Raw genomic sequence first — 25070 nt, 5'->3', positions numbered from 1 at the left:
ACGGAAGCTTGTGTTGCCTCTGAAACGTCGTGATTTTTATTTTATTTTACTTTTATTAATTAAAATTTTTTACCTACCTACGTGAATTTACCGAAAAAAACCTAAGAATATGAATCCTTGCAGTCACGAAAGCTTCAAATCTAAAATCAATTCGCAAGACTCAGCCACGGAATCCAAATGGACTTGGCCCATTGATGCGCTGCCACCTGCTGGCCGCCTCGAGTAGTGGCGTCGATTGTAACTTGATGGTCATCACGTTCGGTGGTTGCTGTTATCAGTTTAAACTGCACTGATGAAAGCAACGTTATTAGTGATTAAATGTTGATAGCAAGAATGATGGCGTTAATTGTAATTCATGGTGCTGACAGTGATTATGTTCGTGTTGATAATGGTATTGATGACTGTGATGTTGATAAGGTTTGGTGATGTTGATAATGGTGATAGTGTTGTGAATGATAGTGAAGTCATACTTTATTGCAATTGCCTTTGATATTACCATAAACATGTATGTGGATGCTCCTGTACATTAAATTCTGCTATGGTTTCTAAAATTAATTTGCCCAAGCCAACAAATGTATTGTATTTAATATTAATTGGTGCTGTTTCGATTTCCTCCGTAGCGGATGTTTTTGCCCTGATTTCTATTTGCTTTATTGTTGTATTGTTTCATGCGATTGCTTCAGTACATTTTGGTGATGCAGGTCACTCTTGGGAACGAGACTTTATCGTGGTCTCTCATGAGCGTTCTCAGTGTTGATGGTGTTGATGATGACGGTGGTGGTAGTGCGTTGCGCTCCAAACCCGACCATCCGAGTTCGATTCCTACTCACGGCCAACATCAGTGACTCCGTCCGGTATTATCTGAACCGGTCCTGCGCCTCCTCTAGGTCGACGCAATCTCAAATGAGTGCCTGGTGTGTGATCATAGCCACTGAAGGAGATCAAGGTGGCCGAGTGTGGTGTTGGCCACCCACCCCCTCGTGTGCCGCTATCAGCACTTGCCCCAACAGTCTGTTAGAGGCTATACCGGGGATCTTTGTTGACGACGATGATGCAGCTGCTAACGTGGCCTCTCCTCGACCGTGACCGTTACTACACCGTGACCTCTACTGCACTGTGACCTCTACTGCACCGTGACCTCTACTGCACTGACCTCTCCTCCACTGACCTCTCTACCACGTGACCTCTCCTCCACTGACCTCTCCTTCACCGTGACCTCTCCACCACGTGACCTCTCCTCCACCGTGACCTCTACTACACTGACCTCTCTTCCACCACGTGACCTCTCCACCACGTGACCTCTCCACCACCGTGACCTCTACTACACTGACCTCTCTTCCACCACGTGAGCTCTCCACCACCGTGACTTCTACTACACTGACCTCTCTTCCACCACGTGACCTCTCCACCACGTGACCTCTCCTCCACCGTGACCTCTCCCCCACGTGACCTCTCCCCCACCGTGACCTGTCCCTCACCGTGACCTCACCACCACGTGACCTCTCCTCCACCGTCCGCTGTCGCCCGGCGTCGCCTTCCCCACGCTGGATGACGCCCGCAGCCAATCAGCGCCGAGCAGTGACGTCACCCGGGAGGGAGGCCCCAAGGCCCTCGGATAGATCGCAGTGTTGTACAGTCGCCCACGCCGAGCGTTAACAACAACAACAGCAGCAATCTACAACAACAATCCACAACAACAATCTACAACAACAATCTACAACAACAACAACGACATCGTAATAATAAACACAGAGACGCTGTGGGCCATGTGGCCGCTGGCGAGGCCGCTGCTGCTGCGGCCGCTGCCGCGCGCCGCGAGAGGCTGGGACCACGAGCAGAGGCGGCACCGCGTCAAGAACAAGTGGGTGAGTGTGGTGTGGTGTGACTGGGGTGGTGTGGTGTGACTGGGGTGGTGTGGTGTGACTGGGGTGGTGTTGTGTGGCTGAGTGGTGTGGTGTGGCTGAGTGGTGTGGTGTGGTGTGGCTCGTGTGGTGTGGTTGTTGTGACTGGTGTGGCTGGTGTGGTATGGCTGGTGTGGTGTGGCTGGTGTGGTGTGGCTGGTGTGGTGTGGCTGGTGTGGTGTGGCTGGTGTGGTGTGGTGGGACTGGTGTGGTGTGGCGGGACTGGTGTGGTGTGGTTGGTGTGGTGGGACTGGTGTGGTGTGGTTGGTGTGGTGTGGTTGGGGTGGTGTGGTGGGTCTGGTGTGGTGTGACTGGTGTGGTGTCTGTGGTGTGGTGTGGTTGGTGTGGTGTGGTGGGACTGGTGTGGTGTGACTCGTGTGGTGTGACTGGTGTGGTGTGGCTGGTGTGGTGTGGCTGGTGTGGTGTGGTTGGTGTGGTGTGGCGGGACTGGTGTGGTGTGGCTGGTGTGGTGTGACTCGTGTGGTGTCTGTGGTGTGGTGTGGCTGGTGTGGCTGGTGTGGTGTGGTTGGGGTGGTGTGACTGATGTGGTGGCCTTCGTGTGGTGTGTGTGGTGTGGTGTGGCTGGTGTGGTGCGGTGTGACTGGTGCGGTGTGGCTGGTGCGGTGTGGCTGGTGCGGTGTGACTCGTGCGGTGTGGCTGGTGTGGTGTGGCTGATGTGGTGTGGCTGGTGTGGTGTGACCAGTGTTACACAGTGTAATCGGTGTTACACTCACCACTGTAACTAGTTGCACTCACGCTGACCAGTAGTCGCACGGCTGCGAGTATAACCACTGTTATAACTGGTATAGCCGCCGTGACCACTCTAAACCACGGGCTGTAGCGAACTGTGGACTGGATGTGATGTACCGGGTACGGGACATGTTTTACGGACAGCTCCGGCTGAAATTAAGCCCTCCCGACCAGTTTATAGCTCAGCCACTGCTGCTGACTCTGCAATTCTCAGAAGCTAAGCAGGATTGAAACTGGATAGTGCATGGGATACATAACCACCGTGCATGCAAGCTTGTCATAGGCGGCTAAGGGGGATTTGGCAGACGGCAGAAGGGCAGTGCAGACATTTCCATTGTTTTACTCTACAGTACGATGCGCCAACGTCTATAGTGCCAGCATTCACCGACCCGGCACTTACCATTCTGGTGAAGTATGGTTAAATCACCACCGCCCCCCCACGCCCTGCACAGCGCGGGGAGGCCTTGATCCAGCAGTGGATTAATACAGTTCAGTGCAGTTTAGTGAAAGCAGGGAGATCCCGGACCGGTTCTAGTATCGCTCTTCATATTCTTAGTTCTTTTGTTAAATTCACGTAGATGGAAAACAAAAATCTAAATTAAAAGCAAAAAAACCCCACGACGTTTCGATCGCAACAAAAGCGCTCTTCATCAGGTGGAGAGAAAAGGTCAATCACAATCATGTTCGTAGTGGCCTGGAATCAAACTCAGGTCGTATTGGTAACATTTTCTTCAAGAACAGTTTTTGTGTGTGTTTAGTTTGTTGTCCTTCCCCCGCACCTCTGATTAGCACGTTTGGCTACGTACGGTGCGAAAGAAGCTCAACACATACATACGTACATTCTGTTACAATGTTTTTTTTTTCTCGTCATTTACCGATTTGATTCGTAATGCAACGTCTGCCTCGTCAATGTCCAGGCCGCGACGAGGACCAAGGTGCCCAACACGCAGGCAGCCATACAGCTCATGGATGCGACCTACGGGCTCCAGCTGGGCCACATGTGGGAGCCGGCGCGCCTGGCGCTGCTGTGCGAGCGCAAGTACGGGGCCCTCGTCAACGCTTGGGCCGACACTGACGGCACCGGCGACGAGCTGCGGCGCCTCGGCGCGGTCGACCTGGTGCGGGACGTGGTGACGAGGAGCCTCGCCGGGCGAGACACCGTGGAGCCGACTGCGGAGAGGCCGCGTGATGAGGGTGGCCGAGAGAGTCGTGAAGACAGCGCTCCGTGTCCATCTGTTCCATCTGCTGATGAAGGGGGCGAGCTGGGAAAGTCCTTGCTGCTGGAGGGCAGCGTTTTGTCCACCCTCCGGCTTAGCCCCAACATCAGATGCTTCACTTTTCCCCGCGGCGATATTTCCCGGTTCCCACAGCCTAGGTGAGGGGATGCCCCGGTGCAGGTCGCTGTCCAGGCACAACACGATTAAGAACAGCACATTTTTATGATTCTCAAATCATTACCTCTTCGGAAATGTAATGCATGTGTTGTGAGCTTTTGAATCGATATGAAGATATCAATCGATTGCATCGTTACACCCCCGGTGGTCATGATGCTTGTTGTCCTGTGCAGGCCTGGGGTCTCAACTACAACGACATTTACAGTGGATTTCTTTCTGAAAGCACAATGCAGTTATCTTGCAATTGACCCAAGTTTGTTGCACCGCGCTCCTGCGCAGGCCCGCAGGAGCGCTGCGGCTGCTGAGCCACTACCTCCTGGACGCGGCGTCGCTGCTGCCCGTGCTGGCGCTGGACGTGCAGCTCGGGCACCGCGTGCTCGACCTGTGTGCCGCTCCCGGCGGCAAAACCCTCGCGCTGCTGCAGACGGCGTGCTGCGGTAAGCTGGCACCGTGGACACCCCGTCGTTCGCACGCACGCACGCACACAGGCACACAACAACAACAACAACCGCCATTCGCCACTAAGTGGCGGTGACGTCACCACGACGCTTGCGCCAGGCCATGTGCACCTTGAGGCCACGTGAAGTGTCGAACGCCCGCTGGCAGGAGGTCACGGGGCAGACCCAGTTGCCACGGGTCGACTGACCGAGATGACACGCACACACGCACGCACGCACACACACACACATGGTGTGACTCTACCCTGTGCACATGTACAGCTCGCATGCGAGTCCTGGGGGTTGTTTGGCTTCGTCACGCTGGTCAGTGCGGGTTTAATGAAGGTGGTGTCAGGACCTGATTTGAATATCGCTCGTCACCGACCGGAAATTAATCGCACCTCGCCGGGCTCATAATAGTGTGCTAACCACTGCTCCACTCCGAACACAAATTACGAGAACAGCATTACCACACCAGCTGTTGAGTGTGGAGCGTTAAACGCGACAGACACTTACATTCAAACCCTCCCCCCCCGCCAAAAACGAACGGCATTTCACCCAAACTGACCGAGACGGGGCACCTGTGCGTTGCAGACCACCTGACTTCCAACGACGTGTCGGCGTCCCGCACCGCCCGCCTGCAGCGCGTGCTGCGCACCTACGTCCCGCGTGACGCCGGGGAGGCGGGCGTTCCCGCGCGTGGCGTGAGCGTGAGGACGCGCGACGGCATCTTCTGGCTCAAGTCCGCGGAGGAGCGCGGCGTGTACGACCGCGTGCTCGTCGACGCGCCCTGCACCAACGACCGCCACTCCGTGCACGAGGAGGAGAACAACATCTTCTCCCGCTCCAGGATGAAGGAGCGTCAGCACTTGCCGGCGCTGCAGACCCAGCTGCTGCTGTAAGAACCCGACCACTGTGGAGCCGTAGCCTGCGGTGTGGGCCATTAAGATATTGAACAGTTTGTTGAGTCGACTAAACATTGTTGTAATTGTGGTCATCCTCACATTGTCGCATCGGGGAAGAGGTGAAACTTTTTACAGCCTTGTTCGCGTCATCTGATGCGTCTAGTTAATCGAACAAATCATTTGTAATGGATTTCTCAAGCAATCGCACCCAGCTTTAATGGAGGTTGCTTGACAGTCGCAGCAGAGGTTGTCTTTCTAAAGGAGAGAACTTGACAGTGGGGTGTGACTCGGGGCGTGTGTGTGTGAGTCATGGTCATGGCCCCATGGGCCTCCTCTCGGTCGACTCAAACGAGTACCTGGTGCGGTGTGTAGTAAACATCGCCACTAGGGAGACAAAGGCGGCCGGGCGTGTTTGCTGGCCACCCACCCCCTCATGTGCCGTGCCGGCCATCATAGGTGCTCGCTAACAGTACTTGCCCCAGCAGTCTGTTAAGGCTATACAGGGGATCTTTGTCTTTGTCACACTGTAGCGGTAGTGTAGCGGTTAGCGCTACGCTGCGCTACGAACCCAGCGACGCGCGTTAGATTCCCACTCACGGCCAACACCAGTGGTGATTATCTGAACCGGTCCTGAGCCTGCCCTAGGTCGATTCAGCCTCAATTGAGTAACCTGGGGAGACAAAGGCGGCCGGGCGTGTTTGCTGGACACCCACCCCCTCGTGTGCCGTACCGGCCATCATAGGTGCTCGCTAACAGCACTTTCCCCAACAGTCTGTTAAGGCTATACGGGGGATCTTTGTCTTTGTCTGTCACGGTGCAGGGCGGGTTTGCTGGCGTGCCGCCCGGGCGGGGTGGTGGTGTACTCCACTTGCTCCCTGTCGCAGCTGCAGAACAGCTCTGTGGTGGAAGCGGCCCTCAGTCTGGCGACGACAAATCACAACGTGGACGCGCAGGCGTGCGACCTGTCCGGCATGCGGACGCTCTTCTCGCACGCATTCACCTTCCAGGAGGAGGAGGACCGTTTTGGCGAGACGGTGATTCCGCACGTCGCCGCCAACTTTGGGCCCATTTACGTCAGCAAAATGGTGCGTCTCTCGTGAGGCACAGGGGCCACGGGTCGGAGGTCGTCTGTATCCATGCCGTACCTCCGCAGCCGAGCTGGGAGCGCGTTTCCCCTCCATTGCCCCTGGGTCCGCACTCTGGGTCCGCACTCCGGGTCGAGGTGATTCTCGGAGGCACTGGTGGCGAGTCTCAAAACCCATGTTGTGTTTGAGAAAAGGGAGTCAACCCATCGGGTGACTTGGACACAATGTGCAGCGCTAACTTTTGGGGACTCGTGTTAAAATTGGCCAAACATTTTTTGCTATTATCTTTTGATATAAACAACGTCTAAAGTATGATGAATATAGTACAATTTGAAATATAAAAATATTGATATATTGTGACCCTAAGGTGACATCTACGTAGGACTATGTTTTTACTACAGGTATTAGATTTTTTTTATCATTGTAACACTATGATAAGAGCCTTAACGTCTTTATGTTGAAAATATCACATTGTCAAAAAACTAGTCGTATAAAGCTGAAATGCGAGATGTGTGTCGGTGATGCGTATTGTGTTTAAAATGCGTTTTTTCTCACAGAAAATACAATTCTAATTCACAAAACTCCATGAACTTGAGAAATGGCAATGATTTGAGGAAGCCTTCCCTGAGCAATTGAGATAATGGCTGACTTCATGATTCATGGCGACTGCCCGAAAATCAAACACATTCCTGCGGAGGGAGCTGGTAGGAACGTTGGGTTGCTCGGTCAATGGCCAGGGTCAACGGCGGCGTGGTGTATTCCGCAAATATGGCCGACTGAGGGCGGGCACAAGCCGGCGTGAGTAGGTTAAACGTTGAGTTTTATAAGGGCACCACGGGGTGACTAGCCCCTCCCCACCCAGCCCCACCGCTCCCATTTTTAATGCAGGACGGACGGACACAATAATCCCGTGGGCTGGTGCAACCAGGAGGTTCCTACCAGTATAAGGGCAACCTAACCCCGCAGAGCCATCATCAGAGGCAGGCACAGAGGGACCCAATAAAACGTGAAAATATCCATGGTGAGACAAATGGACAAGCACTTGGACAGCAGTTGCCACAAGTGGACTTCGTAACTTTCTTTAACGAGAGGTATTAAACGCGTGCAACTGTGACGAAAAAAGGAATTGAACAAAAAAGCATTTAAACAATATTATTTTTTAATAACAACCAGCACATGACATTTCCGATTAAAACACGACCCTTAGTGTTTCTTGCTGGGCGCACGCTAGTGTTGGCACGCATCCCTGGAGCCGGGGTGCCTGTAGAGGTGTGCAGCCTGAATTAAAACTAGACCACCTGGCATCAAATTTAAATATACAAACATTCGAATGTTTAATTAAAAAGAAAACATTTTCAAAGAAAGTATACAGTACTGGCATGCTAATACATCAATGATTTGCATGTAGCACATTCTCATACAGCAAAATTACTGAAGCAGCTCTTCACACGTTAGGTTCTATATAAAAAAAATACTAATTGGAAACTCCCTTTCTAACTTCCACAGTGGCTCTCAACACATGCCTTAGACACTTCATAGCCCTGCATGCGTCTATTCCAGATGGACAAATCTCTGTCTCCACGCTCAAGTTATAATTTAGTACTCAAGTTTGTGGATTTACTTACTAAAAATCCGTCAAATGTTCCAACTTTAACTCAATTCCCAAGCTCCGTCAACTTATCCAAGTCTCTTCAAGATCGATTCTCAAATTCCATTCCCCATCTCACCCAGGTCCCCAAATGCCCACCGCCATCATCACACCTCCTGTTCCACAGAGAACCAACCGTCGGCAATCCCCCCAACAGCCCCCACAACTTGCCCTGCCACCGACATCGCGCTCCCATAATGTATCTTAAGCATGACGGTAAAAACGATCCCACGCTGTTTATTCACTATTTACTTCTTCTCGCTTGCAAACGGACGCTCTTGAAAACTATTTTGAAGATTAAAAGCAAGTTGACCGGCGTGCGAGATTAATCATGTAACCGCCGTTTCCCCCGCAAATTTCCAATCGAGTATTTTTCCTCCTGCCCCTTGGCGTGTATTGGTAGCAAATAAATAAAACTTTGCGCGAGTGCTTTTACTTTTTGGAACCGTTAGCTCTCACTTTGGTCGTATTTGCCAGGTGTTATTTTACGTGACCTATGACCCAAGTGGAAAACAAAATCTATCGTGTTAACCGTCATTATGAACAAGCGAATAAAATGACATTTAAAATAATTTTAACTCGAATAAAAAAATAATAATTTAGAAATCAAATAACACTGCTCGCCTCTGCCCACGTGTGTTACGGCTGTATCGCAATCTCCGTCAAGTGTTACAAAGTTACAGTTCATGCAGGAAATTCCAGGTCTTAAATAAAGTTAAAAAAAGGTTAATCGACTAAACACGGTACTTAAAAGTGATTTAAGCGATAAAGAAATATAATATTCATGTGCATACAATAATTAGGTGGCCTACTATAAGGCAGTCATGTAAATTAGTGTTCTGCCACGAATGCTAAATTGTTTTCACTAACACTGTTTAAAAAAGGAGATCAAATAAAACGTAGGTGCAAAATTAATCGAGTGTGTAAAGTCGCAGAGTAAACAAGACCGCGGTTAAACAGTTTGGTTTGAAAAACGACCGATGCGATTCCAAGCTTGCGACGAAATCGTGTGGACGTGCAAGTGGCACACCGCTCGCTTCCTCGACGGCCTCTGCTGAACCCCAGTCGGTGTGCCCGAGGCCTCGATTACAACGGGGTTTGGCTCATAGTGACTCGGTATGCAGTCGTGTCACATCATCACAGTCGTCGATGCGGGGCTCGGATTACCCCAGATGCGTGCGTTTGAGTGTGACGAGCATTAACGCTCACAGCCTGGCACATCTATAAAACTTACTCAAGTGAATGGGTGGACGTGCAGGTGGCCTAGTGTGTGGATGTGTCCGCGTGTGCGTAGGTTGGCATGTGATGAGGTGGCATGCGAGTAGGATTGTGTGTGTTGACGATTTGTGTGTGTGTTGGTGTAAGGAGGGATTGTTCAATGTGTAGGTAGAAGCTATGGTACTTGTGTGTGGGTGGGTGAATGTTTGTGTGGGTGGGTGAATGTGTGTGTGTGTGTTTGTGCACGTGTGCACGTGTACTGGGGCTGGCAGTTTTGCCGGCCGGCGAGCTGGGTTGTCACGCTTCCACCCTCCGCAGGCTGGAGCGGTTGATAGACTCCCTGAACCGCATGGCACAAGAGCAACACACAAATGTTATGCACACTGCGAAACCAACAATATGGTAAGCGCCTGCTTGGCAGACACCTTCCAACACAACCAACATTAACCAGTAAGTAGAACATCAACGAAGAGACTGAAGGGCCAGGGGCAGAGGTGCAGAAACTGCACTACGAATTCAACTTCATCTGGCCGGCCATTAAACAACAGAGGCAACGAGGGTGCTGTCACCTGCTCAGCGTGGGCGTGAGTGGCTTGTAGAGTTGTGCAATCTTCTGGCTAATCATGGGCTGCAGCGCTTCCGTCAGCCGGTGGTAGTTTCGCTCCAGTTCTCGCTGATACTCCTTCTGGTCGGGCCCGATGAGCGCCTTGTTCTTACGCAGCGCGTCTGCGCACCTGCACGCGTCGCGGCGACACAAACACGTGCGTCACTCGCGCCGTTGACACAAACAAAGGCTGAATGAAGCCTGGGGCTGGTGGATACCGCGAGGATCGCCAGCTGTCCTCGCTTTCCCAGGATCATCTTCTTGTTGAGGTTACTGTCGTGAGAAATCTATCACGCTTCCCGGGATATTAAAAGTTTTTGTCAGTTGTGTAAAAATGACTATCATCGCGACTAATACACCAAACCTCTTCCAGTGCTGTCAGATATTTTTCCTCCCATGATACGACCTAAGCGGCACGAATGTATGCAAAATTTCTTTCGCACCGTACGTATCCGACCGTGCTGATCCGAGCTCCGCGGGGAATGGACAACCAACTAAACACGAAAAGCAGTTCTAAAGAACCTTGTGACACACTCAGGGTTCGGTGGGTGGGTACAGCGCAAAGTGCGTTCACAACAGCCACACTGAGCACTTGTCCGTCCCGGACTCGCCAAGGAGCGCCCCCAGGCGACGTGGCTCTGCCTCGCACGCTCACCTCTTGGTGAAGTCCTTGAAGCAGAGCCGCAGCTTGTTGTGGTGGCGGTACAGCTTGGGATCGTCGGGAATTTCGGCGAGAAACACTTGAGCCACCTCCAGGGGGCCCTGTGTGTGTTGGTGGCACCAAGCGCATGCGCCGCGCACAGCCTCAAGTCAGCGGTGCTCTGCGTTTTCTTGTATAAATAAATGACGTTTTTTTGTCTAAATAAATGAGTTTTTTTGTCTAAATAAATGACGTTTTTTTGTCTAAATAAATAACGTTTTCTTGTATAAATAACGTTTTCGGGGGGGAACGGAAAATTCCATGAGCATGCTGCGGTTACAGTTACGGGAGAAGGATGTAGACATGGCAATTATGCTAAAATATTAATGGTTTCATACTCATGGCAACTATATCCACAAGATTATCGATTTTAATTTCATACAATGATTGTCTATGTACTGATGTTTCCGTAATTTACGTGACATGTTCGTGGAATTGACCAATACATCATTTTCGGTCGTCCAACTTATTTTGTTACCACCGCACCAAATTACTCAAAACCCTTACCAACAGATTGATGTAAACTAAACAACCAATGACTTTAAACTTTAACACTGAGTAGGGCACTAAAAGAGAAATTAAACAAAATCTCCGCTAATTTATATTTGTTTGGGTTAGATCGTGTGGGAATGATGTTATTTAGAGCTAAAACCCTCACTGCATGACACAACAACAATGGAATCAAGTAATTACATGGCAGAGAGTGTCAATTAATTGTTTTTCACCAAATCGGTTACGTTTAAAACTGACAATTTTATTTTTTACTATTTTGTATAAAAGTTTCGCTGCAGATTACAACCAGCGCCACGAGGTATGAACAAGAAGGGCCCAGACCTCGAGAGAATCCCAGCTGGGCACGTGATCACGCTAGAGGTGCGAATGCGGGCGGACCGAGGGAGGAGGCAGCACCTGGTTCACGGTGGTACCCACGGAGCCCTGCAGAACCATCTGCAACATCTTGTGGTCAGGCGGCTCCTGGTGCGTGGCAAACGCCAGCTCCTGCGTCTTCTTCTGCATGTCCTCGATGGCCACCTCCATGGGCGTCAGGATGATCTGGAGCGCACGCCCACCGCGTCCATCGTTAGTGCCATCGCAACGATACCCACCCGCCATCAATGTCACCACCAACCTCATCGTCAGCAGCAGCAGCAGCATCAGTGAGCAGCAGCAGCATCAGTGAGCAGCTGGCATTCTGAAAATGTACAACAAAGTCGTGTCGCATGTCGCAACTTGCAGTTTAGCGGCGGCCGTGACGAGTTGCTCAGAGGATGGGGGGGGGGGGGGTTAGGAGGTGTGGGGGGGGGGGTCATACTTCCTCCTTGTGTCCCACGTTGATGCGCGTCTTGATGTAGGGGAAGGCGTGCGAGGTGGTGAGCACCGTCTTGCGCTTGTACTGCTCGTGCAGATCGCCGTGCGCACGCCCGTCCAGCGTGAAGGGCGTAGCGAACAGGAATCGCCGTAGGTTGTAGTTCTTGTCGAAGTACGTGATGCGGTCCTTCAGCTCGTACATGTCGAAGTACGGCTCCACGTACGTGATCTGGATGTAGGCCTGTGACGGGGGAGGGGGGGGGGGGCATAACGACGCATTGGTGAATCCATTAATATCGATTCTCTAAAAGGTTTCTAACTTCTCTCCCAAATGTATCCTGATTGAGCTATCGGCAATCGTGCCCTGAAATAAAAAATCCATTCAGATCTTGCGCAGAGCAATGGACCCACTGTGTTCGAGAACGCCCTTCGGAAGCGGAAACCACAGAGCTACCTCCGAGGTCACTCCCTTCAACTGAACTCTGGTCCACACAGTAGAGGGCAGAATTTGTATGTTTTGAAATGTTATTTTACCAGGTAAGGCCCACTGAGCTATAGAGAGATTTTTCAGAAGTGACCTGGCCACAAATGATAGCTCAACGGAGTGGCTCATCACATGGAAACGTATCGCAGTCAAATACTGTAAGCGCACGTTTCTAAACGTGGAAGGGAAAACCGGAGGACCCAGAGAAAAATCCACACGACCACGGGGAGCACACGCAAACCCCAAACACACAGGCATCAGGATTCGGATCGAACCCAAGACCCCCTGTAAACCAGGCGAGGTATTTAACATCTCGCCATTGTGGGGCCCAGCCTGCCACATGAGAGTTATTTTCGTCACATAACAGTCAAGCCCCTATTATATTTGTCACAGCTGGAATTCAGCCAAATTAAGTACGGAAACAAATTTTACGAGATAGGTTTTTTTCATCGCAGTCATTGGCGGTAGGACCGATCCTGCTCACGATATATGTGCATAGAATCGACTGTGTAAGAATCAATGTCAGTTCCTATACGATGTTTGTAGACTTCAGGCGACCCACGCAGCCGCTAGAGACCCAATACATTCACCGCGATTGTAAAAAAATTATCAATTCTTGAAATTAATCGCTACAATTCATCGAATCACCAAGAGGCGAAGCTTCAGTCTCCTAGCCCACAGGCAGGAAAACACCGCACGCACAAAGCACAACCATTAACAGTTATGCAGTGGGCATGATGGTATTAAGTCACTTTCAGTTTCAGTTGCGCTCGGTTAACAACTGCATGTACATTGACAAATAATGAAAAATTAGACGAACAAGAGAGAAGCTAAAGTGGTCGTCTGAACGGTGGCATTCATCAAGTGTAGAACGATACAAAAAAAAGCATTGATTGTGTACTCAGACAAATTAACTTGGAGAGACGCCCTGACCTTGAACCCCCGCAGCACTCCTTCTTTTGGGGATATTCCATCCTGATTATGTTTTACAAATTATGTCACAAGAGCCAGCAACGTCAGGGCAATAAACGTTCATTCGTCATTCTCACAACCAGCAGCGTAACAGCACATCGTGGATTCACAAAACAGACACCATGGTTGAGACTCAAGTCATATCCATACAGAGATGATGGATTTCAGGAAATGGGTCTGGAAGTTGACATAACAGAACTATTTCTGAATTTCTTCAGGAGACCTAAGCAGCGTTTAACGCATGTCAATGAAGCCGACATTTGTACTTCTCAGCATTCGAAAAAGTTTAAATAAAAAAACGAACATTAATGTGTTTTTTGGACAACCACTGATAGAGACAATCAACTTGCTACACTTATGAACCCGGTTTAATCACCAGATTCAAACACAAGATCTGAGCAATGCCGACTTAGGCCCCTGAGCCACTTAGGGAAAGACCTCAGAACCTTCATAATCCTAGGGAATGCGAGCCACACCAGCGCACAATGGAGTCCAAACGAGCACCGTGTCAATTCTCCGCAGTTACCTTGTTGGGATCAAGCTTGTTCCGGTCCACCGGATTGGAGTCTTTAATCACCTCCATGTTTTCTTCTCCAAACCGTTCAGAGTAAAACCCCTGAAAAACACACAAAACATCGTCTCAATCACGTGCGGAACGAAACAGACTTCACGAGCGATTGAGGGCAGTGCCTATAGGGGTGAACTGGACACCACGTTAGGATGCCGTGTGGCTTGGACAGGCCATGAGGGAGTCTTTAAGAATGCGTTTTCCCAATTGTATTCCAGTTATACTCAAGGGCCGTGCCACGAGTCGAAGCACCCATCCTCGCAGACCAGCGCTCCGCCCCACGTGTTCGGCAATGGCCCGTGAAAGCAGATATATCACGGAATTAGTTGTGAGATCCAAAAAGGGGCTTTCAACAAATGTTTTACCTAGTGTGGGCACATGGGTACATTTAGCACTCGCTTAATTGGTGGCTATTAGGTCGGCCAATGAGTTATGTCGGCAAATAGGATAAAAAAAAATGTTGCATAAAGTCAGGTTTATTATCATGAAAGTGGCTGAGAGTGAGCGATCAGACTGTGTGCGAGGGGCCCCCTTCGTGAGCCGCCAGGGTCAGCGCCCACTGGCGTGTGAGGTCACCTCGAGGCGGTGAGAGATTTCTGCCAGCTTGGTGATGGCCGGCTCCTTGTACACGAACTCCTGCTCGTCGAGATCTCCAAATTTGGAGCCGTAGAAACCGACGCGGAAGTACGTCCCGAACATACGCTTTCCGCCCTGCGGCGAGGAAGAGACGCGGGTGCGGCGGTGGCGGTGGCGCGAGGATTAATGAGCGGCAGGCGCGGTAACGAGCGGCACGGGGCACCAACACCGCTCCGTCCGCTACACTTGGCCAATCGCTCGGGCCTCGCCCAGCATCCAGACCGCTGCCCAAACTCATCCATCCACGGACAAGGGCATTCGTTGCTCGCCAGAGTGACTTCTCAGCGGTAGTTAAACCATTTTCTAATAAATGTTGGAATATTTCTGAAAGATTACTTGGTTATACCCTCAGGTTAATGCAGGGTTAACTTTTATTTGCTCCCTCGCAGCATCCAGGAACTGATGCCATCCCGACCTCGAGATCTTATTAGGTCGGTCTAAGTCAAGGAGTCAGGGAGGTAACTCTGAACACGAGGCTTGGATTGTCACTTGAAACCGGGAACACATCTGGAGGGTGTGGTGAATCAAGTGATAAGAGTCAAAGCTCCTGGAATCAGACATGCATATTAAATGATATTTCTCGCATAACGACACACAATGTCAGGGGTTATTTTCACTCGGCGCACCGGAACCACGAGAGGCTTTGCGCCGACTCAGTGCTGTGGGAAGAGCATGCGGGAGTGGACACGCGGGAAGACAATGACACGGCCACTGTGACTCACGCTGGAGCTAGAGTTGCGACAACGCAGCACAGTGCAGACCCCCCCACCCCCCAAAATTGTACACGATGAGCACACGCAGAGACCCCGACGACACAATTCTAACAGCGCTCGTAGGGACTGCCGGGACCGACGCCAACACGTGTGAGATCATGGAGGGCTTAGGGCTCCCAAACAACCATGTTACTTTGGGGAAGGAGTTAAGGAGGGTTGGGACAAAAAAACGGGTAAAACCAAAAATAGGGACTTACCACGGGAGACAGCAAAAGTGGGGGTTTTGGGGTCACCATGGAAGGGGTAGGGAGGGGAAGGGGGAGGAGGAAGGGGATCAGGGACGGATTGGGGACCGGGAGGTGGGAGCAAAAGAGAGAGGTCATTTCAAATCAGGACAAGGGGTTATACACATTATAATTCACAAAGCCAGGCTATGTTAAAAACAACGTAACGACTACAAGAAAGCATCCCATTGGTGGCAATGTTTGATCATCAAGGTGTCTGCCGGCAATGGTTCAACTCGAGCGAATCTGCTGCTGCCTCTGCAGTCGACCATACACACAGCGTGCGCTACGCTATGCTGCACACACTGTGTACCATGGAGGACATTAAAAGGTTTATGGCGGCATTAATTGATAAAGCTCACCCGCCCCTCCGAAGGGGGGATGGACGTGACCGTCCCGCAGGCGGGAGGGCGGGTGGGCCGGTTTCCCTCTTATTCTGTGCAGCCGCTGGCTTTGGCATGACACACCAGGACAGATAAACAAGGCCTCTGGGGCTGCGTGAATCGAGTGACTGTCCAACCCACAGATCAAAAAACCACAGAGCAGCTGGACAGCCGTTATGCAGACACGCCGGCGTAGGTGCTCGCTCCGCTTTACACAGCGACGAGTTTGACGGAAAACGGTTTTAGAAATGGCAGCACTGTGCTAGTGCACGCGCCCCAAGATACCGTATGCCGTCGTGAGACGCGGTTGCATTTTAATCCTCTATGAATGCGAACTGTAATGGTACTGTACTGTTTTGGTGACATTTTGCGAGGCTCACGGTCATGCGTTTAATCCAACGATCTGATAATCAGCGTCTAGCAGCTCTGGGTTCCACGTTCATCAAGAATGGAAATGTCAGTTAATGAATGGGAACGTGTACAACTTTTGTGGATGGCAGCCTCAAGGGATTCACATCAAGCGCGCGGCATGCAGGAGACAAAAGGGCCACAGCAAGAACATAAAATACTCACGACACACAGAGACCCAAAGACAATGGGATGGGGGAGTGAGGGATAGATTCCATGCAAAATGATGAGCATCAATCAGGGCATGAAAAACTCCAAGCGTGAAGCGTCGCAGACGGCCGGGAGGCTACCCAAAGCCTTTAAGCACACGTGGGGTTTAAAAGCTTTACGTTAAGGCTCAGTTTAAAGCCCCACGTAAAAGTTTTGTTGTGTCTGCTTGCTTAAAGACGCCTGTGCTGCAAAATAAAATTAAACAAATAATTGCATTTTGGGGGGGAGGGGGGGTAAAACTATAATGGTAAACAGGGGGTGTAAGAAACGGCGACAACTAAAGACGGGATTGAAACGCCCGGGGTCGAAGCACTACGATCGGGACTTGGGTTCAACGCGACACCATTGACGTGATAATCAGAGACACAGGCGTCCCGAGTCCTGGACCCACCGATGTGATGATTCCAGCACCATGCCCACCACCGTGCCCCCTCCGTGCCTACCGACACAGCAGCCTTGCTAAGGCCCGTCGGTGAGACTGATCGGCCCCTTTCGCGAAACTCATTGAGCGCCGGCATTGAGCACTCGGTGCAAGTGCTGCCCGTTTTATTGGCATGAGAACGAGCAGAGGATTATTCCGTGGTGAATTATGGGATGATTATGGATAGGATTATGACTCGCGTGTATCATGTGTTAATGAAGAGCCCAGTGCTGGAAATCACTCACCTCGTTAAGATTGACATTAAATTATAATTTTCAATTGTAGAATAAATACTTTTCAAGCTTCAGTCGTATCAACTAAAGGGTAACTTAAAAATATCACACCGCGGAAGTACAAAGTGACAAACTACTCCACTGACACGTGTAACTAGCGCGGCTTTGACGAAGGCAGTAAAATCCACGTGGGCTGCGTGGTGAATTAAAGAACTGGACAGTGAGCGAGTGAGTGAGCGAGCGTGCAGAAGGCATGACAAGATGAAGAGCTGGTGGCAGGAAGGAGCCTGGCGCAAATGAACCGCCTTACAGCCAAACGCGATCAATGTTACCACCGCGCGCTGCCGGCCGCCACGACAGCCAGGCTGGTGCACTCCTGACCAGGCCGAAGAGGATGGGGAAGGCACGGCCGTGGCGCGTGCCTTCGAGAACCACGCGGCGCAAGAGCACCGCCGCTACGCCACGCTGGGCGTGAGTGCGTGCGTGAGCTCAACACCCTTTCTCCAAAATCGGCACTTACCTCCCAACCGGTGCTCTGCACAAAGAACAGTTTTAACACAGGGGAAAGGGGCGACATGTCGATTGTTAAGCACACAGTAACGCACGGGCGCGGCCCGCCCGACTCCGCACCCTGTCCCGCGCTGCCCTCCGTGTGTGCGGGAGACTCGCCGTGTCTCGCGCCCCACCGTGCATGTGTCTTCACCTACGTGAGAGTCTTTACTCGTGTCCAGCTGTGGGGATGACACTGGTAGGCTGGTAGGGCTCGTATAATTCATACACCGCTCATCACAAACCTTCCTCGTCTTAAGTCCTCCACTGTTTGGTGGTACACAGCCTAAAACTCGATATCTTACACCAAGCGTCCATGTCTCCTGTTTCCCACCCAGTCAGGTCCAATACCATTGGTCTTCATGTTTCCCAACTCCCTATGTAACGCCGTGTACTGCTCAGCACAGGCTAGGTGTTGTGTCCCTATGTCCCGTCCGACACGGCCCCTTGCTCCACGTCCCCACGTCCTTGTCAGCGTGACTGCGTGCCGCCTGCCGGGCGCTGTGTCACCTGGTGGACAATCTTGCTGAAGGCGTCCTGCAGCTTGCCGTGGATCGTAGCCAGCTTCTTGGCGTCGCGATGCGCCTCGTGGACGGGGATTAGGATCTTGTAAACCTCGTTCACGGCCTCGTACATGCCAGCCTGCGCAAGACAACAGATCCCCCGTATAGCCTGAACAAACTGTTGGGGCAAGTGCTCTTAGCGAGCATCTATGAAGGCCGGCATGGCACATGAGGTGGATGGCCAGCACCACGCCCGGCCGCCTTTGTCTCCCCAGTGGCAATGTTTACACACCGCACCAGGCACTCATTTGAGGCTGAAGTGGGCATGCGCCCACCTGAACGTGCGCACCCAGTCAGACGCCCGCCCGTTCGATCGCATGCCCGCGGTTGCCGTCAAAACGCTTGCGCCGAGCGGCGCGTGGGAACGCCGCTTCGTGGCGCGGCGACCTCCCTCACCATGGAGAAGGAGGCGGCCGCCTGCTCCAGCAAGCCAACGAGGCCGGACTCGGTGAAGTACTTCCCCGTGCAGATCCCCTCCTCGTCGGGCGACAGCACGTCATCCGACACGGCCGACTCCTCCAGGACGTTTGAAGAAATGTTCTACGCAGACCGGGGCACGCACGGAAGGTGAGAGCGTGCCAGCGAGTGGCACAGTTTGCACCACTAGCCCCAAAAAACTGAAAACGAGCCGGACGCCGCATTCGAAAAACAAGACGCGTCCCAAAAGCACCAGATTGGGTGCCGTGGTGCCACCGTGAGATTCTCCCGGAAACAACGACGGGAGCTACGTCCACCCCTCACCTGGAAGCTGACGCAGCCGATGGGCAGGTACTTCCTGTCCTCGAGCATGGAGAGGTACTCGGAGACCAGGGCGGCCGAGTGCACGAGGCAGTGGGCCGCCTCCGCGTGCTGGCCCCGCTCCGAATGTTTGCCGGCCATGTTCTGCAGCCATGTGAGCCGTAGGTCCGGCGACGTTTGGTATCCCTTGGCGATCCTGCGGGGAAAGCGAGCGCGAGGGCAGCCACGCCAGCGCTCATACGCTCAGATACTCGACGTGTCAAAAACTACAAAATAAATACTTGCAAAGCGGGAACCGTTGAGCGACGCCGACCTCCCTGCAGTGGAACACTCAACTGTATTATTTGGGTCTTTCGGTAAAGTCACATAGATAGGTTCAACGAAAATAACAAAAAAATAACAAAAAACCACGACGTTTCGATCACAACACAAGCGATCGTCATCAGGACGATTGCTTGTGTTGCGATCGAAACGTCGTAGTTATTTGTTATTTTCTTTGAACCTATCTACGTGACTTTACCGAAAGACCCAAAGAATATGAATTCCTGCAGTCGCTAATGCTTTAAGTCAATATTTAACACTGAACTATTTTTTATTGTACCAGGTAAGGCCCATTGAGCCATGTAGCTCTTTTTCAGAAGCGACCTGGCTACCACATATGATAGCTCAACAATGTGGCTTATCATGTTGAAATGTATACGAGCTAAATACTCTAAAAGCATATTTATAAATGTGGAGAGAAAAATCAGAGGAACCGGGGAAAAAAATCCACGCGACCATGGGGAGAACATGCATACTCCAAATATACAGCGGGCGTCAGGGTCGGGATCGAACCCACAGCCTCCTGTATACCAGGCGAGGTAGTTAACATTTCGCCACTGTGGCACCCCAACACGGCCAGTGTTCTGAGCGAGTGCCGTAGGACACCTCAGCTGAGCTGGTGGCGATTGCTGTGAGCGTGGACAGGAGCTATGACCGTCATGATGTAAGAATATTCTTTCTTGCAATGCGCTCCACTTTTGATTGGCAGAAAAATTACAATGTAACAATGTGCACGAGAACATATGAAACAATCAAACGCACCGACAACATCGTCATATAATAAAACAATAATCATTCTCAACAAGCCAGTGTGGAATTTTTTTCTTGAAGATGACATCACTTGGACTTGTTGATGTGTCATTGGTTAGGTGTGGAGGAGCAGCCTCGACAAAGGGTGGCATTGGAGTAATGTGTGCCATGATCTGGTGTGGTATGAAGCAACACGTGCCTGTACATGAGGTCGAGTAGCATCTCCGGGTCCTCCTGGTGCTCCTTCATCTTGACGGTGTCAGAGAGTATCATGTGCAAGTTGAACACCAGGTCTTGCACCTACACATTCAGACATACAAGTGCTCAATGCCCAAACAATGCAACTAAAAGCAAACAAAAAATAAAACAGAAGAAAACTATGCATATGCATACAATGGTAGCGTTTGCACCAGGCGCACAGTGAGCAGTACATCTGAAGGCATTGACAGGGAGGGCATGGGAAACCCTTTGTACCAATAGGACAAATTACTAAAGGGTCAGTCCCAAATAACAAGACAACTTTATATTCAGGTTTCGTTCATCTTGGACCATCTTTACGTAAGTTATCATGCCCCTTAGTGACACGCAGACAGACAGGCTGACGGAGAGCCTTTCGATCTTAGTGGTAAAGCGTAAACGACCGCAGCGAGGAGGGGAGTGCCTCTGGGACCTGTTCGGGGAACGTGGTGCCCTGCAGCTCGAAGTCCTCCTCGGCGTAGGTGAGGATGGTCTTGAGCGAGCGGCGGAGGAACTCCTCGTTGAAGTTCTGCGACGTCCCGACGAGCGAGGACAGCGACATGGTCACCTGCATCTTTACCCGGGCAAAGTTCTGCACGCGCACGGCGGAGCGGGGCGAGGCGGGGCGAGGAGGAGTGAGGTGGGGTGGGGTGAGGTGAGGTGGGGCGGGGTGCGGTGAGGTGGAGTGGGGTGAGGTGAGGTGGGGTGGGGTGAGGCGAGGTGAGGCGAGGTGAGGAACAGTGGGTTGAGGTGACGTGGGGTGGGGTGAGGCGGGGTGGGGATTGCCACGTGAGCGCCGCTTCTCAGAATCTTTGCTTATTTCTACTTGCTGAGTTTTTTAGTTTGCGCTTTATCCGCTCTCCGCTGTGTTTACGGGTTGCAACGCGTGTTGTTCGGCTCGATGTCTGACGTTTCGCTCCAGGTGCTGGGAGCATCTTCAGCTGCATGTACCGGCAGCTTATTCAGTTGAAGAAGCTCCCAGCACAATGAGCATAACGTCAGACATTGTGCTGAACACGGGGTGCAACTCAAAAACACATCGGAAAGCTTCACTGATTTCTATTGATTAGCCTTCTCTGTGTGGTTATTTTAAATTTCATTTTTCATAAAATCCACAGACATTTTCCCAAAGTTCCTCGTTAACCCCAATGGCGGATTTGGCAGAAAGGCCACCTCCTGCCACCTGGGCTGAGCAACCGGGCTCAAAGGAGAGCCCATTAAAATAATAAAACTCGGGATTTTGAAAATACCTGACCACATGCAATAATGGGCCTTCTGGCTTAGTAGAAGAAGGCAAATATAATAGGGTTGTTTATTCAATTAGCTAGATTGAAAACTCAATCTAGATGGAAAACTGATTTCTTTATAACTGCTTTTTGTGTTTAATCTTAATTTAGGAGCTTTCGTGACTGCAGGAATTATTCTTTGGTTCTTTTCGGTTAAGTCACGTCTAAAAATAAAATAATAAATTAAAATAACATATTACGACGTTTTGTGTTTAGTTTGTTGTCCTTGCCCCGTACCCCGGATTAGCAGTTGGTGCGAAAGAAGTTCAACACCCATACTTACAGACATAGGAGGGATGTGTCACGCCAGGACTTACGTTTCCGATCTCGAAGTTCTGGCGCATGAGCAGGTAGAGCGAGGCGCTGGCGTGCGAGCGCGTGTTGTTAATGCTGCTGCTGCAGTGTCGCAGCAGCCGCAGGCACAGGTCAGCGCACTGCTCCGTCTCCTCCTCAAACAGCAGCTCCGGGAACTGCGGTGCATACGACGGCACGCCGCCACTCACCACGGTACGCCGCCACTCACCGTGGCTCACTGGCAATCACCGCGGCACGCCGCCACTCACCGCGGCTCGCTGCCAATCACCGTGACTCCCCACCAATCACCGTGACTCCCCACCACTCACCGTGACTCCCCACCACTCACCGCAATTCACTGCCACTCTCCACTGTTCACCACAATTCACTGGCACTCACCATAACTCGAAACTATGCCTCACAGCTCAACGTAACTCATCACTATTTACTCCTCATTGCAGTTCACTAGAACTTACCAGGGTGCACCGTCACTCATAACTCACCAGTATTCACCACAGCTCACTGATACTCACCACAACTTACTGCTACTCAACACAGCTCACCACGGACCAAACTTTAAATGCATCACATCTTAAACAAGATTTTTGTGTTTCAATATCTAAAACCCTATCGATCCGCGAATCAAATCGTGACATCCAAAATTGCGCCAATTCTTAAAATCGCAAGCGGGGAAAATGTGTTCTATCGAGAGCTTCCCAACTGTTGTGAGGATGCCGCCCCTTACCCGCGAGACCAGTGCCCTCTGCGTGGCGAAGCAGTGCTGCAAGTAGGATGAGCTCTGGTTGCAGGCCATGGAGTGCAGCAGAACCTTGAGCACGCCGCCCAGCACGCTGTCCTTCGTCTCCGACAGGGACACCGTCTGCCGGGGAGCGGGGAAAAAAATCCAGCGTGTCGGACAGAACTGCAAAAGAGAGCCCCGATGAGTGACCCCCAGACTCCCCCACCCCCCTTCCTCGGCACAGACAGCGGTGGGAGGGCTCACAGTAAACGTAGCGTGGAATTTTTAGACAAAAAAAAATGGCGGACATTGCAGGGAAAGGCGGTTGTCACCTGCACGACGATCTCCAGCGAGTCCAGCACCACCATGTTGGTCTCCGTCGAGAGGTTCCCATCTACCAGGGACTCGTGCTCCAGCTCCGCCTTGGTTCTGCCAGGGACCCACGGACGCCCATCACACCACGGTTTGGACAAACGGCCGATTCGCTTACGATCACGTTTTGCCGGTCCAGTGTCAGCCCAGGTGAGGTTCGCACATTACGGTTGTGACCACGTCAGGGAATATCTCGGTCAGTTATTGAGTTGCGGAAGAGAGCGCTCACAGGTCACCGTCAGGAGGGGGGTAACAATGTGTCGATTAAAATCCATTATTACGCTCACCATAGCTACATCGATTATTTAAAATTTGCCTTGTATGCAATGGGTTCACGTGATTTCTGCTGCCACTCTTTGGTTATGAACTCAACTCTTCGATCAAACAGTGATGGGGTTGAATCGTTGTAGCTCGAAATGTCAATCACATCCAACACCTGGGACCAAAGCTATGCAACTACAATGCCATTAGCCACATCAACGATGGTTCTCTTAGAGAAACCTCTAAAGGTTCAGATGGTGACACGTAGATGAGTTAGTGCGGAGATGTAATGGAGCGAGCAGCAAGTCTATCATGCTGAGGCTCAGCATCCAAACAGTTCTAAGGACAAGGTTTCCTTGCCTAATCACAACGCCAAGGCATTGATAAAGTCCTGAGTGAAGTGAGGACTGTCACAGACGCAAGTCCAATCCAGGAGACCGGGCGAGCCCTGTGCCAGAGGGTAAGACAGTGAACTCTGAGGCACTGCAAATCCCATCAACCTGGGGGATAGCAGTCGCGACAATACCCACAATGCACCAGACTAAACGGACAGCACCACCCCCAGAGAAGGAAACAAACACCTAACAACACCTTTCCAGATTGGGTATTTATTGGGTTGTGTTAAAATCAGCAAGAATGAATCAGAGGCTGACCACTCAAGACCCCCAGAGTAGCCGATGACCTACAAATGCTCACAAGCCCAGCAGCGTCAAGCATCTTCAAGCGCAGCAGGAAAGCGCCGCTCACTCAGAGGCGCGGCAAGAAAGGCCGACACAGCGCAGGTGGAAGCACTTAGCAACAACCCAATTAACACCGGCAGTTTAGCCCCACGTGAGAGAAATCCTGATACCCGTGCACAGAAACGGCTCCATCGAGTCTCACAAATATCTACGATGCAGCGAGGCCTGGATGACGTCTCACCCAACGAGGGTTCTTCGTATCCCCCCAGGTTCTCCAGTTACGGCAGGAATCTCTCTGGCTGGTGTCACGGCCAATTCGAACGCGCTGGGCAAATTCGAGAGGTCGTCTGTGGCGTCTGTAGCGCGAGGCGTGGGTTCTAAATTCTTGATGCACACGTGCACTCTTGGATGGCAGCACGACCACGAATTTCTTGCCCGTGCTACCACCTTACAGGAGAGGCATCTTCCTGGGCCCATAAACAATGAAGGCACGAGGATGAGGCCCTATTATATTTTATCGGCCCGCAGCGCAGACTCAACACGTGTTAACGGTATCACCTTGGGATTATGAGCGTGTGCTTTACTCGGAGCAGATATGATTCTGAGAACACGTGACTGATTCTCAACGGGCATGACTCTCAGATGTAATTCCCAGAGGGCCATGCAGCTGAAATGCCGGAGGAGGAAGCGACTGAATTCACACGATGGAGCCACGCATGAAAGGGGGTGACCACACAAGCAGGCGTGAAGCCGGGTTACTGTACCTGATGTTTTTCTGACTCCTTAAATTACCGTGCACAAGTTGTGGTAAAACAAAAAGAGAGACAAGTGGATAAGCACCTACAATGCTTTTTTTTGTTATAAACAAGACCACCTTTAAAACTGTGGGCTTAATAAGCATAAGGCAGCACAAGCATTTACCGTGGTGTATGTCAAAAGACTGAACAGGCATTAGTATGGCAGTGGGACGAGTGAGGTGCAGGCAACGTGGCGTGTTCTCCGTGTCGTGCGTGAAATC

General features: G+C 51.3%; 2 protein-coding genes across 18 annotated transcripts in view; one reads left to right on the top strand and one right to left on the bottom strand.

Annotated features, from left to right (window-relative positions):
- The first annotated feature begins 1622 nt into the window (after positions 1-1622).
- Positions 1623-7056, top strand: NSUN4 (NOP2/Sun RNA methyltransferase 4). The gene is made up of 5 exons (XM_078605650.1): positions 1623-1865; positions 3569-4026; positions 4325-4482; positions 5077-5380; positions 6208-7056. The coding sequence occupies exons 1-5, from the start codon at positions 1767-1769 to the stop codon at positions 6485-6487; spliced, it is 1299 nt and encodes a 432-aa protein (XP_078461776.1). The 5' UTR covers positions 1623-1766; the 3' UTR covers positions 6488-7056.
- A 557-nt stretch (positions 7057-7613) lies between these two features.
- The window catches only part of LOC144726760 (dedicator of cytokinesis protein 7-like), a 72309-nt gene continuing 54852 nt past the window's right edge, over positions 7614-25070 (bottom strand). For 7 of the 17 annotated variants that reach the window (XM_078605631.1, XM_078605644.1, XM_078605646.1 and 4 more), the window contains 17 exons: positions 24817-24834; positions 23072-23168; positions 22746-22880; positions 22024-22176; positions 20854-21012; positions 20383-20483; positions 19116-19308; positions 18771-18914; positions 18322-18453; positions 17783-17797; positions 14551-14676; positions 13933-14022; positions 11955-12191; positions 11552-11695; positions 10598-10704; positions 9908-10072; positions 7614-9678 (listed from right to left, as the gene is read on the bottom strand). In XM_078605631.1, the coding sequence (XP_078461757.1) occupies positions 9636-9678; positions 9908-10072; positions 10598-10704; positions 11552-11695; positions 11955-12191; positions 13933-14022; positions 14551-14676; positions 17783-17797; positions 18322-18453; positions 18771-18914; positions 19116-19308; positions 20383-20483; positions 20854-21012; positions 22024-22176; positions 22746-22880; positions 23072-23168; positions 24817-24834 (2059 nt within the window). In that variant the 3' untranslated portion in view covers positions 7614-9635. Of the gene's footprint in view, positions 9679-9907; positions 10073-10597; positions 10705-11551; positions 11696-11954; positions 12192-13932; positions 14023-14550; positions 14686-15580; positions 17798-18321; positions 18454-18770; positions 18915-19115; positions 19309-20382; positions 20484-20853; positions 21013-22023; positions 22177-22745; positions 22881-23071; positions 23169-24816; positions 24835-25070 lie in introns of those variants that run through there. The other 10 variants (XM_078605648.1, XM_078605647.1, XM_078605637.1 and 7 more) reach the window with 5 other exon arrangements.

The sequence above is a fragment of the Lampetra planeri genome, chromosome 24 (assembly GCF_965212315.1).
Source record: "Lampetra planeri chromosome 24, kcLamPlan1.2.h2, whole genome shotgun sequence".
Lineage (NCBI taxonomy): Eukaryota > Metazoa > Chordata > Hyperoartia > Petromyzontiformes > Petromyzontidae > Lampetra > Lampetra planeri.
The sequence above is the reverse complement of the archived record's forward strand: the minus strand, read 5'-3'. Positions and strand labels throughout refer to the sequence as shown.